Source organism: Theropithecus gelada, chromosome 20 (genome assembly GCF_003255815.1).
Source record: "Theropithecus gelada isolate Dixy chromosome 20, Tgel_1.0, whole genome shotgun sequence".
Lineage (NCBI taxonomy): Eukaryota > Metazoa > Chordata > Mammalia > Primates > Cercopithecidae > Theropithecus > Theropithecus gelada.
Window position 1 is genome coordinate 39,486,498 of NC_037688.1, and position 16,985 is coordinate 39,503,482.

Here is a 16,985-nt window from a genome sequence, read left to right on the forward strand (position 1 = left end):
CAAGCTCCGCCTCCCAGGTTCACGCCATTCTCCTGCCTCAGCCTCCCAAGTAGCTGGGACTACAGGCGCCCGCCACCTCGCCCGGCTAGTTTTTTGTACTTTTTAGTAGAGACGGGGTTTCACCGTATTAACCAGGATGGTCTCGATCTCCTGACCTCGTGATCCGCCCGTCTCGGCCTCCCAAAGTGCTGGGATTACAGGCTTGAGCCACCGCGCCCGGCCGCTATTTCATGTTATTTCACTTGGTTTGCACGACAACTCAGTGATAGGCATCACTGCTTGTACAGAGTAGGAAAGAGCAAAGAGAAAGGACACGACGTGCCCAGGTTCCTGTGCACCCCTGGGGCGCACAGCCAGGATTTGAACCAAGGTCTTTGAACTCCAGAACTCCCTACAAAGGGAGGCTTTCTCTTCTTCCCAGGTGAGCTGCAGTCTGGAGAACTCAGCCAGGATGCATGTACTCAGAGAAGCCTTTCTTCCCCTTGCTGGGGAGAAGCCCCAGTGTGGACTCTGTTGCACTCCTGATATGGATGGAGATGTGGATTTGCACGTATCTCATGCCAGTCTGGACAGGGCCTGTCCTCCCTCCCAGACTTGGAGCTGTCTGAGGGCAGGACTGTGTCTGTCTCTGCAGCGTGGCATCCCTAGCGCTCAGAGTGGGGTTCTGTGACTGCCTGGTTGACTGAATGACTGAAAGTCGGAAAAGAGGGTGGGTTATGTGTGGGAAGGTGCCCAAGCCTTCTGTCTGTTTGCTTGAATATGTCTTGAGCTTCCAGAGAGAAATTTTTGTTAAGTAGTGGGAGGAGGAAGGAAATGGGAACTTGAAGAACAGGGTCATGGCCTGGCCAGCACTTGTGCTAGGGGTTGGTGATGTAAAGCGGGGAGTGAGAGGAAGCTATGAGATGTCTGGAGGGTCCAAAAATTCCCAAAGGTGTGCCAGAAGATGATGGGTGGGCAGGGAGGTCCAAGGGGAGGATGGCTGGAGTGGGGTGCCAGCCTTTGAGGCTAACTCCAGGGGACTTGGTGTGTGGGAGGTGGTTTACAGGGGGTGGGGGTGGAGGGATGGGCGGTGGGGGTGGGGTGCACCTGGGAAGACCCGAGGTGATGCTGGGAAGGGGGTGGGGTTGTGCAAAGATGAAGCCTCATTTCTGTGGCTGGGTTATCTCACTTTCTTCAAGCAGGAAACTCAGCCACTGAGCCCCACTATGCAAGAGTGCATGGCCTGAGGTCTGCTGACCACAGCCTACTTTGAGAATAAAGTGTTGTTTTAGTCACTGTGTGCCCTTGGCAAAAATTTGAACCAGTGCAGATAAAGCCCTCCTTGACCATCATTTGCCCATCTCCTTCTCACTAGTAGTGCCTGTTTGTCAGCAAGTTGGTGGAAATCTTTTGGTACTCTTTCTCACACCTTTACACACACACATGCACACCTACAAATAGGCACATTCCTTCTTAGCTGAATCCAGTACATTCCTGCAAACACACTGGAGAGGAACATTTTTGGATTGCGATATATTACATCATATTACACAGAGACAAGTGCTGATGCATTACCAACTGATTGAAACACCCAGCCAATTTCCTTAGTATCACTTAACAACCTTAAGTACCTAAAATCAGCCCATCAATATTTTTGGCATGAATACAAAGCATCTGCAGTAACAAATGCCCAATTTTTGGGTGCTTTGATGAACTCTTTACTAAGCATGTTTGCAAAAAGTACATAGGATACTATACAGTAATGGTTCTGAATTATGATATTCTTCTATCCCCCAACTACCTTGTACTGTAATGGAAAAAACAATGAAATGATCTGTTAAAAATACTAAAGATTCATTTACATTGGACCCTGGTTGGTAGTTTGCTTGTCAGAAGCAAATGCTAGGATGAAAGAAGAACTCAATAGAATGGGCAGGATGCCAGGTTTGATGTGCCATTCATTGTGCATCAGACTGCTTCTCTTCCATTGCAGACAGACACGCGTCCCTCCCCTCCCCTTCCCTTACCCATCCCTACCCCTCCCCTGCCCCCCCTCCCCTCCCCTTCCCTTCCCTTCCCTTCCCTTTCTTTTTCTTTACCTTTCTTTTCTTTTGTTTCTTTTCTTTCTTCTTTCTGACGGAGTTTCACTCTTGTTGCCAGTGGTGTGATCTTGGTTCACTGCAACCTCCGCCCCACCACCTGCCAACGGGTTCAAGTGATTCTCCTGCCTCAGCCTCCCTAGTAGCTGGGATTACAGGCACATGCCCCCACGCCTGGCTAATTTTTGTATTTTTAGTAGAGACAGAGTTTTGCCATGTTGGCCAGGCTGGCCTCAAACTCCTGACCTCAAATGATCTGCCTGCCTGGGCCTCCCAAAGTAGTGGGATTACAGGCGTGAACCACTGTGTCTGGCCCACGCCTTCACTGTTTTCATTGGCACCTGCTCGTGAACCTTGTACAGCAGGTCTGTGATCTGGGTGGTGCATTTCCGATAAAAAAAAAAAAAAAAAGAGTTAATAAGTTATAGTAGACATTCAGATAGTGAGAATTTGCATAGTGATGGACATAATGCATATATACATATGGATGTATATAATATGTACATGTACACTTGGGCCTGTATGTGTGTACACACACGTATACATCTAGTCTCCTATTTACATAGGTCATCAAGGAGTTTTTGCCAGTCAGTACATAAGGAAATAAATTGAGACACCGTGTTTTCTTTCCTTTTTTTTCTGAGACAGGGTCTTGCTCTCTTGTCAGGCTGGTGTGCAGTGTTGTGATTACAGCTCATTGCAGCCTCAAACTCCTGGGCTCAAGCAATCCTCCTGCCTCAACCTCTTGAGTAGCTGAGACTACCGGTATACACCAGCACACTTGGCTTACTGGGTTTATTTTTTGTATTATTTTTGTAGAGATGGGGTATTGCTTTGTTGCCCAGGTTGGTGATGAACTCTCTGGTTTCAAATGATCCTCCTGCCTCAACCTCCCAAAGTACTGGGATTATAGGCATGAGCCACTGTTCCCTGTCCCATGTTATTTCTTATACCTTATATGTGTTCAGCTTGATTCAGTTGCTAACAAGTACAGAGAAGTTTCTACATCTTTGTTTTTTTCCCCTACATCTCTATTTTGCCAGGTACTATTTTAATTGACAAACACATATGTACAGACACACATTTAATCCCCACAAGAGCACTGTGTGGTAAATTCCTGTTGTTCACATGAAGAAGCAGAGGCACAGAGAATTGGAGTTACTGTCCAAAGCCATGTGCTGTAAGTTGGGGAGCTGGGACTCCAGGCCCAGGTGAGCTGGTTCCAGAGTCTGTCCACCTCATCAGTAGCCACACTGCTCCTCATGACTTGGGTAGCTCCTGGGAACATGAATTTGCAGCCCCCGCACTAGAGTCTTGTTCCCAGCCTCGGGTCAGAAAGGTGGCTTGGATGTACTGGGTTGAGTGCAGGGGGCCTGACCCCTCTCCTTGCAGGTCTGCACCTCTGTGGGTAGTGGGATCATCATTCACCAAGACGCCCCTGCCTGATGTAAGATCAAGGGATGGGGGATGTCAGCAAAAATGCCTACCGACCCCCTCAGACTTTGCTGATTGCCAGATAGAAAACCATGGTGAGAGCTGCATATTCTTATGTGGGTTCTTAGAGTCACTTGCTTGGCTATGAGTCAAGGTTCAAATGCTGGCTCTTCCACTTGTGTTTGGTGACCCTGGCCAAGGTACTTCACTTCTCCATGTCTCAGTTTCCTCATTTATAAAATCGGTGCAGTCATGGTACCTGCCTCATAGTGTTCTTGTGAGGAATGATGAGTTAATACAGAGGATACTGTTGTGCCCTACTCAGCTCCCATTACCAGGCTTGTGCTCCATTTCCCAGCTGCTAGGAGTGTTGGGTGTTGTGTCTCACAGGTGCCCCTTCTTTAGGGCACCGCTCTCACTAGAAGAAAGCTGCATCACCTAGAACGTTGTAGTGGCTGTAAGCCAAGCCAATGACTGACTGGCAGGGAGGACAAGAAGGACTGGTCTCCCTTCTTTCAGGAGGACCCACTTCTCTGATGTGATTCATGCTCCAGACAGCCCCCTGCCACTCCCTGTACAATCAGGGTGAAGCCCATCCCTAAGTGGGACCACAGCCTTTTTTAGCTTTATCTTCCTCCTCCCCCACCTCACTCACGCAAGAATCCCTGATTCAGGCTCAACTTCCAGGGAACCAACCTGTGATAACATGCAAAACATTAGCTCTCTGCCTAACACAGAGTAGGTGTTCTGTAAGAGTTTTGCTATATAGCATTTACTTTTATCCTCAAGGATGAGGCTACTGTATCTTCAAGACCTTTGAGGGCCAGGATCAAGTACATCCAGCAGAACGTCTGGCTTATGGCTGATGCTTATAAGGATCATGAGTCGATAGTCCATGTTCATGAACAGGAAGACTCATTATTTTCAGGATATCAGTTCTTCCTGGCTTGATCTATAGATTCAACACAATCCCAACCAAAATCTAATAGAGATACAAGAAAAGTTTTTTTCCATTCACATTCAATACAGCACAAAACACTTCACCTCAGAGAAAGGAAAAACCAAGGTATGTTTTTTCTCTCTCTCTCTTCCCTCTTTTCTCTGTACTCAACACTTTTTGACACGAGATATGTATGGTTTTTCCCCCACACGTCAAGCAAACAGTTCTCTGTTAGACACCAGTTTGGTGTCCTCTAGTTCAATTCAATTCTGATACTGTCTACCTGGAGCTAGAATCAGATTCCACAGGTTGAGAGCTCAGTCCCTCAAGACTGTCTCCCACTTCAGATGCCAGTCACAAGCCCAAGTTGTGGCCTATGCTTTTGACTGACTGGCTATAAATTGGGGTTCCAATAACGTACTCCTTGGGTTTGATTTATTTGCTAGAGTGACTCACAGAACTAAGGGAAACATGTATACCAATTTATTAAAATGATATTACAAAAGATGATCAGCCTGATAGAAGAGATGCATAGGGCAGGGTATGTGGGAGGGGGCATAGGGTTCCCATGTTCTCTCTGGGCGTGCCATCCACCAGAAACTTCCATGTGTTTAGCAACCAAGAAGCTCTCTAAACCCTGTCATCTTGGGTTTTTATGAGAGCTTTATTACAAAGGCATGATTGATTAAATCATTGGCCATTGGTAACCAACTCAACCTTTAGCCCCTCTCTCCTTCCTAGATGTTGGGGGTAGGGCTGAAATTTCCAACCCTCTAATCACATGGTTGGTTCCCCTGGCAGCCAACCTTCATCCTGAGGTGTCTAGGAGCCCACAGCCATACAAAAAGATAGTTGTCACTGGAGATTCCAAGGGTGTTAGGAGTCGTGTGCCAGGAAATGGGGTTGGAGACCAAATGCATACAGTCAGTCCTCCGTATTTGTGGATTCTGCGTCTGTGGACTTAAGCTATGGTCGATGGAAAATATTTGAAAAAATTGCATCTTATTGAACATGGACAAACTGTTTTGTTGTCATTATTCCCTAAGCAATACAGTATAATTATTTACATAGCATTTATATTATATTAGGTATTAAAAGTAACCTAGGGATTTGAGGTTTATGGGGGGATGTGCATAGGCTATATGCAAACACTCTGCCATTTTATATCAGAGGCTTGAGCATCTATTTGGATTTTGGTATCTGTGGAAGGTCCTGGAACCAATCCCCAACAGTCACTGAGGGGTGACTGTATGTCTTATTAAGAGTCACAATATTACAAAATCCCAGCAAATTAATCTGCGGGTGTTGACAAAGTGATTCCAAAGTTTATATGGAAAGGTGGAAGACATAGAGTAGCAAACACAGTATTGTAGAACAGAATCAGAGGACTGACTTCAAGACTTACTCTAACGTTCCAGTAATCAGTACCGGTGATGTTGGCAGAAGAATAGACAGATCAGTAGAACAGGATAGAGAGCCCAGAAATAGACCCAGACAAATATCATCAACTGATCTTTGACAGAGGGGCAAAGGCTACTCAATGGAGAAAGGATAATCTTTTCAGAAGTATGATGAATAAGCCAGTGCTTGTCTTGGGAAGAAGCAAGAGAGGGGTGTTCAGGATGATAAAGTCCTGGTTGATGAAGGCAGATGCCTGCAGCTCTTTCCTGGGACAGGGCTGCCTTCCAAAGGGTGCTTGTTTGGGCTGAAGTGGAAGGGGGTGTGCGGATGTGCAGGGCTGCTTGTATCATTAGAATGGCTGTTAGCATTTGATTCTTTCTTTCTTACCATGCCCTGTCTCTCTGCTTTTGTACATGTGCGTTTACATTTCTCTCCCTCCTTGTCTGGGTAGCCTGTCGTTTTCTGTACCTGGTCTCTCTATCCCTCTCAGTCTCCCTCATCTCCTCCTCTGTCCTTCTTCCTCTCTGTCCCCTGCTCTGCCCAATCACCAGTAGTTTGATCCCTCTTGATGTCCCCATCTCTCTCTGTCCCTCTCCTCTTTCCAAGAGCTAGTTATTGGGCCCTGCTATGTACCAGCCAGTCTGATGGGTGGAGCGCAGTGGTGAGGAAGGGTGCACAATTCCTGCATATGTGGAGCTTACAGTCTAGGAAAGGAGGGCTGTGGATCTGCAGATTCCCTCTAATAAATATTTGCTTCTGTTCAATGCTGTGGAAGAGAGGTGCTTGGTATAGCTCATAGCAGGCATTGGGAGGTTTTCTGTGTTTGATTTGATTGAGCTGAGAGTGGAAGGGAGAGCTTGGCGCTAACCAGACTAAGAACATTTTCAGTGATGCCAACGTCCTGTGGTAGGAATGAGTGTGACCTATGAGAGATGCTCGGAGGGGCCTGTGGGGTGCATGGGGAGCAAGGGCCGGGAGGCAGATGGTTAGGCCATGTGGGGTTGGAGGTGTCATCACAGGGCTTTGGTTCTTAGTCCTAACAGCAGTGGGACGCCACGGGAAGGCTTGATCCCAAGGAGTTGCATGAGCCTGTTTGTATTTCATACGATGACTGTGGGGATAATGTACTGCTATGAGAAGATAAGTCAGGAAGTAGCCTCCATAGACAAGAGATAATGGTGGCTTGGATTGTGGTGTTGACCATGGAAATGGATAGACGTTGACTGATTCCAGAGCAATTTCAAAAGTAGAATTGTTAAAATGTGGCTATTGCTGGAAGACAATGTTACATTGTCTAAAAAAGTTTTTCTTTTCTTTTCTTTTTTTTTTTTTTTGAGACGGATTCTCACTCTGTCGCCCAGGCTGGAGTGCAGTGGCCGGATCTCAGCTCACCGCAAGCTCCGCCTCCCAGGTTCACGCCATTCTCCTGCCTCAGCCTCCTGAGTAGCTGGGACTACAGGCGCTTGCCACTACGCTTGGCTAATCTTTTTGTATTTTTAGTAGAGACAGGGTTTCACCGTGTTCGCCAGGATGGTCTCTATCTCCTGACCTCGTGATCTACCCTCCTCGGCCTCCCAAAGTACTGGGATTACAGGCGTGAGCCACGGCGCCCGGCCAAAAGTTTTTCTTTAGTTATGTATAATTTTGCTGTAAGAACAGATGCTCACCATAGGCCAGTGCAAAGATTCTCTCTTGGCTGGGCGTGGTGGCTCACGTGTATAATCTCTGTACTTTGGGAGGCCGAGGCAGGTGGATCACCTGAGGTCAGGAGTTCGAGACAAGCCTGACCTATATGGTTAAACCCTGTCTCTACTAAAAATACACACACACACACACACACACACACACACACACACAATCCAGGTGTGGTGGCAGGCGCCTGTAATCCCAGCTACTTGGGAGGCTGAGGCAGGAGAATCACTTAAACCCAGGAGGTGGAGGTTGCAGTGAGCCGAGATTGTGCCACTGCACTTTAGCCTGGGCAACAAGTGCGGAAACTGTCTCAAAAAAAAAAAAAAAAAAAAAAAGAAAAGAAAAGAAAAATAAATTCCCTCTTGAAGACATTTTATCTGGAAAGAGAATTGTTAGTCTAGACAGACAGAGAAAAGAATGTTTGCTTAAAGTCACTACACTTTCACTGGCAGTCAACTGGGTGGGTGAATAACTTTTGGAAAACAAACCTTAATACCTTTCATGTTTTTAGATAATTGCTAAAGCAGTTAAATCAGCCATGTTGATTTCCTCTAAAAATGAATTCCAGTGCCTAGTTTCTTTAAAAAGTCAAAGGCACAAGAGAAAACAAAAGTAAACAAGGAGACTCCTTAGGATTGAAGATGTAATGACATAACCAGATAAGATGTATGCATTTTATTTGTATTTAAGTCTACTGTAAAAAGATTTGGAGAAAACTGGGGAAATTTCAATACAGATGAGGTGTTAGGTTATGTTAAGTAATTATCATCAGTTTTGTTAGATGCAATAAAGGTTTTATGATTCTATAAGAAAACGTGCTCATTTTTCTGAGATACATTAAGTATTTTGGGGTGCAACACCGTGAAGTCTATACTTTAAGTACTCAAGCTTCCCCTAAATAAATGAAACAAATAAAAAAAAATAAATTTCAATGCATGAAAAGGATCTTTTTGTTTGTTTGTTTTTGAGGAGTGAAGATAAAGAGAAGAGATAAGGAAGACTCCGATTTCTGGTTTGGGTGAAGAGTGGCGACATGTCCATCTTTTACTGACCATGTGTTCTTGGGCTCTCAGTGTGATAGAAATTGACATGAGGCCAAAAGAGTTTTCCCAGACAAGACTTTATTGGAGCTTATGCCCAGGCATAAGAGAAGCAGCACGAGAGAGATAATTCTCTGCCTGGCTCCCCGAAGACAGTCAGGAGAGTAATTTTAAAGGGGCTCAAATGGGCAGGGAGTGATATTGAAGCACATAGAGTTGGGGAACATCTGACACCTGCACAGTATAACAGGATAGAGAGCCTCTTCATGTTTGCATATCTCATTAATGTGTTAAATCCCCAACCTTGGGCATGATTTTTAGTATTAGAATGCAGCTAAAGTGGAGGACTGGTCATTCTTCAGGTCTCATGCACATGCGGGCAATAGGGTTAACTCCCTTGAGTAATATTTAAGATGGGAGCTGCTTATTTTAGTTTCCTCAATGTCTGCAATCAGTGGGCATGGCCCATTGAACAAGATTTATAGTGCAAGGTTTGGATGGGGTCCCCACTAGTTATGGTCCCCCAGCCAGCTTGTAGTAGAGGTTCTCAGTGGGGTGTGACGGGGGATGAGTCCTATCTCTACTCTCTCTCACCTTCATCCCAAATACTCTACCCAACAAGGTTTAGAGATACCACCCCCCTAATAATAGGGCCACCCATAATTGAGAAGTGATTTTAGCAACTTTTTATTTTGAAATAATTGTAGACTCATGAGGACGTGGCAAAAATAGTACAGTTTCTGTGAACCTTTCATTTAGCTGCTCCAGTGATAACATCTTTCATAAGCATAGTTATCAAAACCTGGATGTGGATGCTGGTACAGTGCTATTAATGAAACTGCAGATCTTAATTGGCTTTCACCATTTTTTACGTACACTCAGTTTTCTTGTTATTTTGCATTTGTTTTGATGTGTAGTTCTGTGAAATCTTGTCACGTGTAGGTGGGTATATCTACCACCATACATGCACAGAATGCAGATGACATGCTGTTGTTTTAGTCTTTTCACATGGCCTTGTTGTTGTTGTTGAGACGAAGTCTCACCCTGTCACCCAGGCTGGAGTGCAGTGGGGTGATTTCGGCTCACTGCAACCTCCGTCTTCTGAGTTCAAGAGATTCTTCTGCCTCATCCTCCCAAGTAGCTGGGACAACTGGCATGTGCCACCAAGCCCAGCTAATTTTTGTATTCTTAGTAGAGACAGGGTTTCACCATGTTGGCCAGGCTGGTGTCGAATTCCTGACCTCAAGTGACCTGCCCGAAGTGCTGGGATTACAGGCGTGGGCCACCGTGCCCGGCTTGTGTTCACATGGCTCTTGCCCATTGAGCTGTTTCTAACTGAGCTAGACCCATGGTAAGAACTCAGAAAGCTTTGAGTGCATCCCATCCCCTCTCCTCTAACTTAATTGTCTGCTCTCCTCCCCCAGCTCCCATTGTTGCCTGTGAATGGCCACCAATCTTTCCTGCTGTTTCACTGTGACTCTAAGATGCCTTTGCTCACCTCTGTGGACTTCGTTCTGTCCTCTTCCTTAATTCCTTAATTCCAGGCCAGAGCCACCTCTTCTTGCTGCAAAGCTGAGATCTCCTTTCTCACTCTCATCTCCAGGAGTGCTGGAGTTCAAAGGTACACCAGGGTTTGATAATACTTTGTTCCATGGTAGACAAGGTGATCCCTGCCACTCCCAGGCTCATGTTTTACCAGCCTGGGAGCAGCAGTGGAGGGGAGGTTTTACCGGTAGTTCTGGCCACATGAATCCCAGGAGGATGCTGATGGTGCAGCTGGGCCATGTGTCTGTCCCTGAACCAGTCACTGAGCCAGGGCACTTGGGTCATTCCCAGGCCCCTGCTGTCCCCTTCAGCTTATGGTTGAAGGTGGTGAGGAGTGAATCAGTTCTAAATAAAGCACAAGGAATGGGTTCATCCCATGAAAAGATTTTTGTTGTTGTTGTTTTTCAGAAGAAGGGGAAAGAAGGGACTGGTTGAGCTTGTTGAGCTCGTGTCTCTGTGCCAGTCCAGAGTTCACTGGTCATCTTGTAGGGAGAAGGGGGAGTCACCTTTGAGTCAGTCACGTTGCCATCCTGGCCCAGTAGGTTTTGACCAGGAGTAGGTGGAGTCTCATGGCAGCAGAGGTTGCAGAGAGGAAGAATTTCTTATTTGTTTCTGTTATCTATTGCTATACAACCAACTATCCTAGTGTTTAGTGGCTTAAGACAACAATCATTTTATTTATTGCACATATTTCTACAATCTGGGCATGGGTGGGGACTGGGAGAGCTTGTCTCTGTTCCACATGTTGTCAGCTGGGGCAGCTCATTGGGACCAGAGGATCCACTTTTTTTTTTGAGACGGAATCTCGCTTAGTCGCCCAGGCTGGAGTGCAGTGGTGCGATCTCAGCTCACTGCGAGCTCTGCTTCCTAGGTTCACGCCATTCTCCTGCCTCAGGCTCCTGAGTAGCTGGGACTACAGGTGCCCGTCACTACGCCCGGCTAATTTTTTTTTTTTGTTCGTATTTTTACTAGAGATGGGGTTTCACCTTGTTAGCCAGGATGGTCTAGATCTCCTGACCTCATGATCCGCCCGTCTTGGCCTCCCAAAGTGCTGGGATTACAGGCGTGAGCCACCGCATCCGGCCCAGAGGATCCACTTCTAAGATGGTGCAGTGCTCTGTGGCTGTTGGCTGGGGGCTCAGCTGGGCTGTTGGCTGAGGGCATTGGTTCTGCTTCCATGGCCTCTCCATAGGGCTGACTTGGGCTTCTTACTGCATGGTGGTCTCCAGGTAGTCTGATTTCTTACACAGAGGCTGGCTTTCCCCAGCGCTCAAAATGGAAGGTACCAGGCCTTCTTAAGGATTAGGCTTCAGGCTGGGCCCTCTGGCTTACGCCTGTAATCCTAGCACTTTGGGAGGCTGAGGCGGGCAGATCACTTGAGGTTAGAAATTCAAGACCAGCCTGGCCAGTATGATGAAACCCCATCTCTACTAAAAATACAAAAATTAAGCCCGGCATGGTGGTGCATGCTTGTAGTCCCAGCTACTCCGGAGGCTGAGGCAGGAGAATTGCTTGAACCCAGGAAGCAGAGGTTGCAGTGAGCTGAGATCACACCACTGCACTGCAGCCTGGGTGACAGAGTGAGACCCCATCTCAGGAAAAAAAAAAAAAAAAAAAAAAGGGTTAGGCCCTGAACTGGCACAGCATCATTTATGCCAGCGTGCCAGTGCTCCCAACCTTTTCGGTACCAGTGACCAGTTTCCTAGAAGACAGTTTTTCCATAGATGGTGGGGGCATTGAGGGGATTGCTTCAGGATAAAACTGTTCTGCTTCAGATTATCAGGCATTAGATTCCAATAAGGACCATACAACCTGGATCCCTCGCATGTGCAGTTCACCATAGGGTTTGTGCCCCTGTGAGAACCTAATGCAGTTCACCATAGGGTTTGTGCCCCTGTGAGAATCTAATGCAGTTCACCATAGGGTTTGTGCTCCTATGAGAACCTAATGCAGTTCACCATAGGGTTTGCGCTGCTATGAGAATCTGATGCCGCTGCTGATCTGACAGGAGGTGGAGCTCAGTGCTCACTTTGCGGTACCATTCCATGGCGTGGGGGTTGGGGTCCCTGATTTATACTACATTTTATTGGTTAAAACAGGTCACAGAGACAACCTGGATTGAAGGGCGGCTGGCTATATAAGGCATAAATACCGGAGGCTGTGGCCCATTAGTAACACTCCGTTACTCTAGACTGTCACCAGAGTAATAGTTTACCACTCTTCCCGTAGGCCCTGTGATATCCAGAACCACTGTGACCATCCCCAATGCTGAGGTTGGCCTCTTATTATTATTTTTAATTTGAAACAGTTATTCAGTGCCTTCATTTTCTTTTCCCCTTTCAGTTGAGCCACAGAGCATTTGTAGCTTTTGGGACTCAAGGGAAAAGATGGTCAAGGTCAAGGTCAACCGGACGGTTGGAACTTTTAGGCTGCCTAGAGTGATCTCTAGTGAACATCAGTTTGGTCCATTGTTTGTTTTGGTAGAATAGTCTGTGCCTGTTTTCTCAAATCTGAGTTGCATTACAAAAATTAATTGTCCTAGTTTAAAACGTGTCTGTCTGAGAAACAGGGTGAGCGGAAACCCCAAACTCTTCATACTCCAGGGGTTTGTGGGGTGGCAGCAAATGCCCAGGTAGGCTCTTGGCCCTTTGTTCATTTCCAGAAGGAGGGGGCACTGAATCTGGATGCACAGATAGCTTTGCGGGATCCTGTTGGGGAAGGAAGGAGCCAGGCTGTGCCTGGGCTGCAGGTGTGTGACTGTGTCCTCAGGTGGAGTGAACTCCAGCTTCTAATTGGCTCATGTTAATTTCATTGTAGTGGATATCATGGAAATAAAAGAAATCCGCCCAGGGAAGAACTCCAAAGATTTCGAACGTGCAAAAGCGGTTCGCCAGAAAGAAGATTGCTGCTTCACCATCCTGTATGGCACTCAGTTCGTCCTCAGCACACTCAGCTTGGCAGGTAGATGCATGTTTCTGTGCCTTTCTCCTTCCCTGTGCCTTAGTCTCTTCCTGGCTCACCCCTGCCTGCTGGCTGATGTGTATTTGGGGTCATGGTTTCGAATCCCAGCCCTGCCCCTTTCTAGCTGTGTGTCTTTAGATGAGTGACTTAACCTCTCTGAGCTGCAGTTTGCTCAGCTGTGAAATGGGGAGAATAGTAATGCCTATCTCATCGGGGTATTGTGAGGGGTATGTTAAGTGTCTCTCTGGCTCATGCCGAGAGCTGAATAAATGATGATTAGATAGTCTTAACACTGAAGGCCAGGCTCTGTTGGATGAAAAATGTAGGCTGGGCTCATCCCTGTGGTCCCAGCACTTGGGGAGGCCGAGGTGGGCAGATCACTCGAGGTCAGGAGTTTTACACCAGCATGGCCAACATGGTGAAACCCTGTCTCTACTAAAAATACAAGAACTAGCTGGGTGTGGTGGTGTGCACATGTAGTCCCAGCTATTTGGGAGACTGAGACACAAGAGTTGCTTGAACCGGTGAGCTAAGATTGCACCACTGCACTCCGGTCTGGGCAACAGAGCAAGACTCTTGTCTCAAAAAAAAAAAAAAAAAAAAAAAAGAAAAGAAAAGAAAAATGTAACCTGTTTTCCTCCAGCAGATGTGGCTCAGCAAATCTGACTGATGTGAAGGAACTGTCCTGAGATCTTCTATTGCACACGCACATGCAGTTTCCTCATTTTACTCAGGGGCAGAAGCTTGTAGTTACTTTCAAGTTCAGTCCTAGAATTTATTGACTTAGAAGTATGTATACATTCATGACTCAGAGAGAAAATCAATACGATTAAAATAGACCAAAGTGGAGGCAGCTCTGAAAGTTGAGCAATATAGGGACATTTACTTTAGGGTCAAATAACTTATGAATTTCTCATTCATTCTTTTACTACACATCTTTTGAGCCTATACTCTGTGTTAGGTTGTGTACACGCCAGTGATCTAGGAAGATGAATGGCACCTGGTGCTGCCTTTAAGACGCTCTCAGTCTACTTGGGGAGACAGATGGGTGCACTAGGATAAGACCTAGTGCAAGCATGATGCAGCGTGCTGTGAATGCTTAGTTTCAGAGAAGTTGGGCAAAGAAGGTGACTTTTACATTGGGTTTTGAGGCTTCAGTAGGAGTTTGGAGGAAAGAGGGAGGGCGCTCCAGGGAAAGGCTGTGGTGTATGACAGGGCTTGGAGGAGGGAAATAGCACGTTAGATGTAGGAAATGAGGAGCGAATATCTGATTAATGATGTGGAGTGTGTTGGTAGAGGTGGGGCAGGAGGGCAAGTCCCGTGGCCATGAAGCTTCACACCTCTGTCTCCTTAGCCCCACCTACAGGCTGAGCCCTGACCCCCTGTTCTTAACGTGGTAAGGAGACCACAAGAGCCCAGCCCTTGGAGGCTAGGATGTGAACTTTGATATATATCCCACTCTGGGAGCCTCTTCTGGAACCCTAAATTCAAGGTTAGCACAGTGATGGTCAAGATTTTGATTCCCATTCCACCCTCTCACTTACTGCTCTGAGACAAACTCAGCCCGTCAGAGCCTCAGTTTCCTCTGCATCTGTGTGGAAAGATGAGAGCAGCAATCTCTGCCCGGGGTGTACGCACTGGCGAAGTACCTGGTGCTTAAGGAGAGGCTTCATAGTTCCGTGAGGTGTTTGCACTGTCAGCTTCATTTTCCAGGTGAGATGAGGCACAGAGTAGGGTTAAGTAACCCGCTGAATGTCACACAGCCCTGAAGTGGTGCAATGGGACTTAAGCTATGATCTTCCTTTTGCCAGATGCCAAGCTCTTAACCACTCCTCAATGCTGCTTATTAGCAAGGGTAATAGCAACCATGGGTATTAGCAAGCCATCCTCTTCTGGCTATTAGCAAGCTCTACTTGCCATCCCTCTGTGCCATCTTCATTAGAAGCAGGGAAATACTGACAGCTGCTTAGGGTTGTGGTGCAGATTATTCCAGATCTTGCATCTTATTAGTTAGCATAGGGTTAAAAGCTAACACTCTTTAATAAAACAAAAAGCTAAATTCCTAAGCCACGGGAAGCTGAATACTGCCCTCCCACGATGTCCATGTCTTAATCCCGGGAACCTGTGAATATATTATCCTCTATGGAAAAGGAGACTTTGTGGGTGTAGTTAAATTGAGGATTTTGAGATGGGAAATATCCTGGACTATCCGGGTGTCCAGTGGAATCACAAGGCTTCTTATAAGAGATACATGGGAAGGTCATTCCCAGAGAAGGAGATGTGAGGATGGAAACAAAGGTCAGAAGATGAGAGGCCATGAGCTAAGGAATGCAGGCATTCTCTGGAAGCTGGGAAAGGTGAGGAAATGGATTCTTCCCAAGAGCTTTTAGAAGGAATCCAGAAGGATTGTATGCAACCAGTCTATTTTAGAATTTTGGCCTCTCTCACGGTCTGAAAATAAATCTGTATTACTTTAAGCCACTAAGTATGTGGTCATTTGTTATAGCAGCAGAGGAAGCTGATAACCTTTGACACACTTTGGCACCATGTGGGTGCTTCCACCTGTTGATGTCTCCCTCATCCCTCTCTTCTGGTTTAATTACTTTAGGGTGGGAGCTAAGTATTGGGGTTTTGAAAAGCCCTCAAGTGATTCTCCTGAGCAGCTGGGGTTGAGAAACTCTGCTCTGGAGTTGGACACCTGGGTTTGAATTCCTTTGCTTTTTCATTCCTGGAGTCAGTGTGCTGCCAGGGTAAGATAATGGGTTCTTGTTTAAAATCCTGTGTCTTCCATTGTCTCAGCATAGTCTGGCTACTATAACAAAATGCCGTAGACTGAGGGGCTTAAACAACAGACATTTATTTTCTCACAGTTCTGGGGGCTGGGAAGTCCAAGATCAAGATGTTGCATGGTTGAGTTCTGGTGAGGGCTCTCTTCCTGACTTGCAGACAGCCGCCTTCTTGCTATGTGTTCACATGGCTTTTCCTCAGGGTGTGCTTGGATAGGAAGGGAGCTCTGGTCTCTCTTTCTTGTCTCTAAAAGGGCACTAATCCCCTCATGGAGGCCCCACCCTCGTTACTTCATCTAAACCTAAATACCTCACAAAGGCCCTACCTCAGGGGTTAGAGATTCAACATATGAATTCTGAAGGAATGCAAATATTCAGTCTGTAATGGCTGCTAGGAGCTGTGTGGCCTTGGACACATCACTGAACCTGTCTTAGGTTCAGTGGTTTCTCCATGTGTTAAATGGGAATATAATAGTACTTCCCTTGTGGGATCAGTATAAGAAAAACACTTAGAACAGTGTCTAGCACATATATATTATATATGTGCTGATTCCATTTGGCACAGGAAATAACCCACTTGTCACCCCTGTGGTACAAAGCTCATCATGAATATGTGGCCCCGTCTCAGACAAAAAGCAGGTCCTAGAGCTATGAGAGTGTGAAAGAGATGCTTTCTTTGCCTCCTGCAAAACTGGAAACCAGCATAGGCTTCCCCCATCTTCGTGATCTGTATGGGGCTGGGCTTTGTCAGCAGATGTCTTCCCAGGAATTAACACAGCATTTCTGTTCCCTTTCTCCACTCCAGCTGACTCTAAAGAAGATGCACTTAATTGGCTCTCCGGCTTGAAAATCTTACACCAAGAAGCGATGAATGCGTCCACACCCACCATTATCGAGAGGTAGCTGGCTTTTGCCTGTTTATTTACATAGCCACTGATTCCTTTATTCTGCTGCCTTTGCCAACATGGGCTACAGGAAAACAAAAAAGGGGGACATTGGTTTTTTGAGGCTCATTGAGTGTCTTGTATGCAATGAGTGCCTAGTAGCGGTGTGAGCCCTACAATGTTTCAAATAAGAGCATTTCCCTGTGCTAGTTTTCAGCCTTGGC

General features: G+C 46.4%; 1 protein-coding gene across 1 annotated transcript in view; it reads left to right on the plus strand.

Annotated features, from left to right (window-relative positions):
- PLCG2 (phospholipase C gamma 2) overlaps positions 1 to 16,985 on the plus strand; it is a 184,705-nt gene that overhangs the window by 64,720 nt on the left and 103,000 nt on the right. Inside the window, exons 3-4 of the mRNA XM_025370127.1 lie at positions 12,948 to 13,091; positions 16,683 to 16,776. Coding sequence (XP_025225912.1) covers positions 12,948 to 13,091; positions 16,683 to 16,776 — 238 coding nt within the window. The remainder of the gene's footprint in view (positions 1 to 12,947; positions 13,092 to 16,682; positions 16,777 to 16,985) is intronic.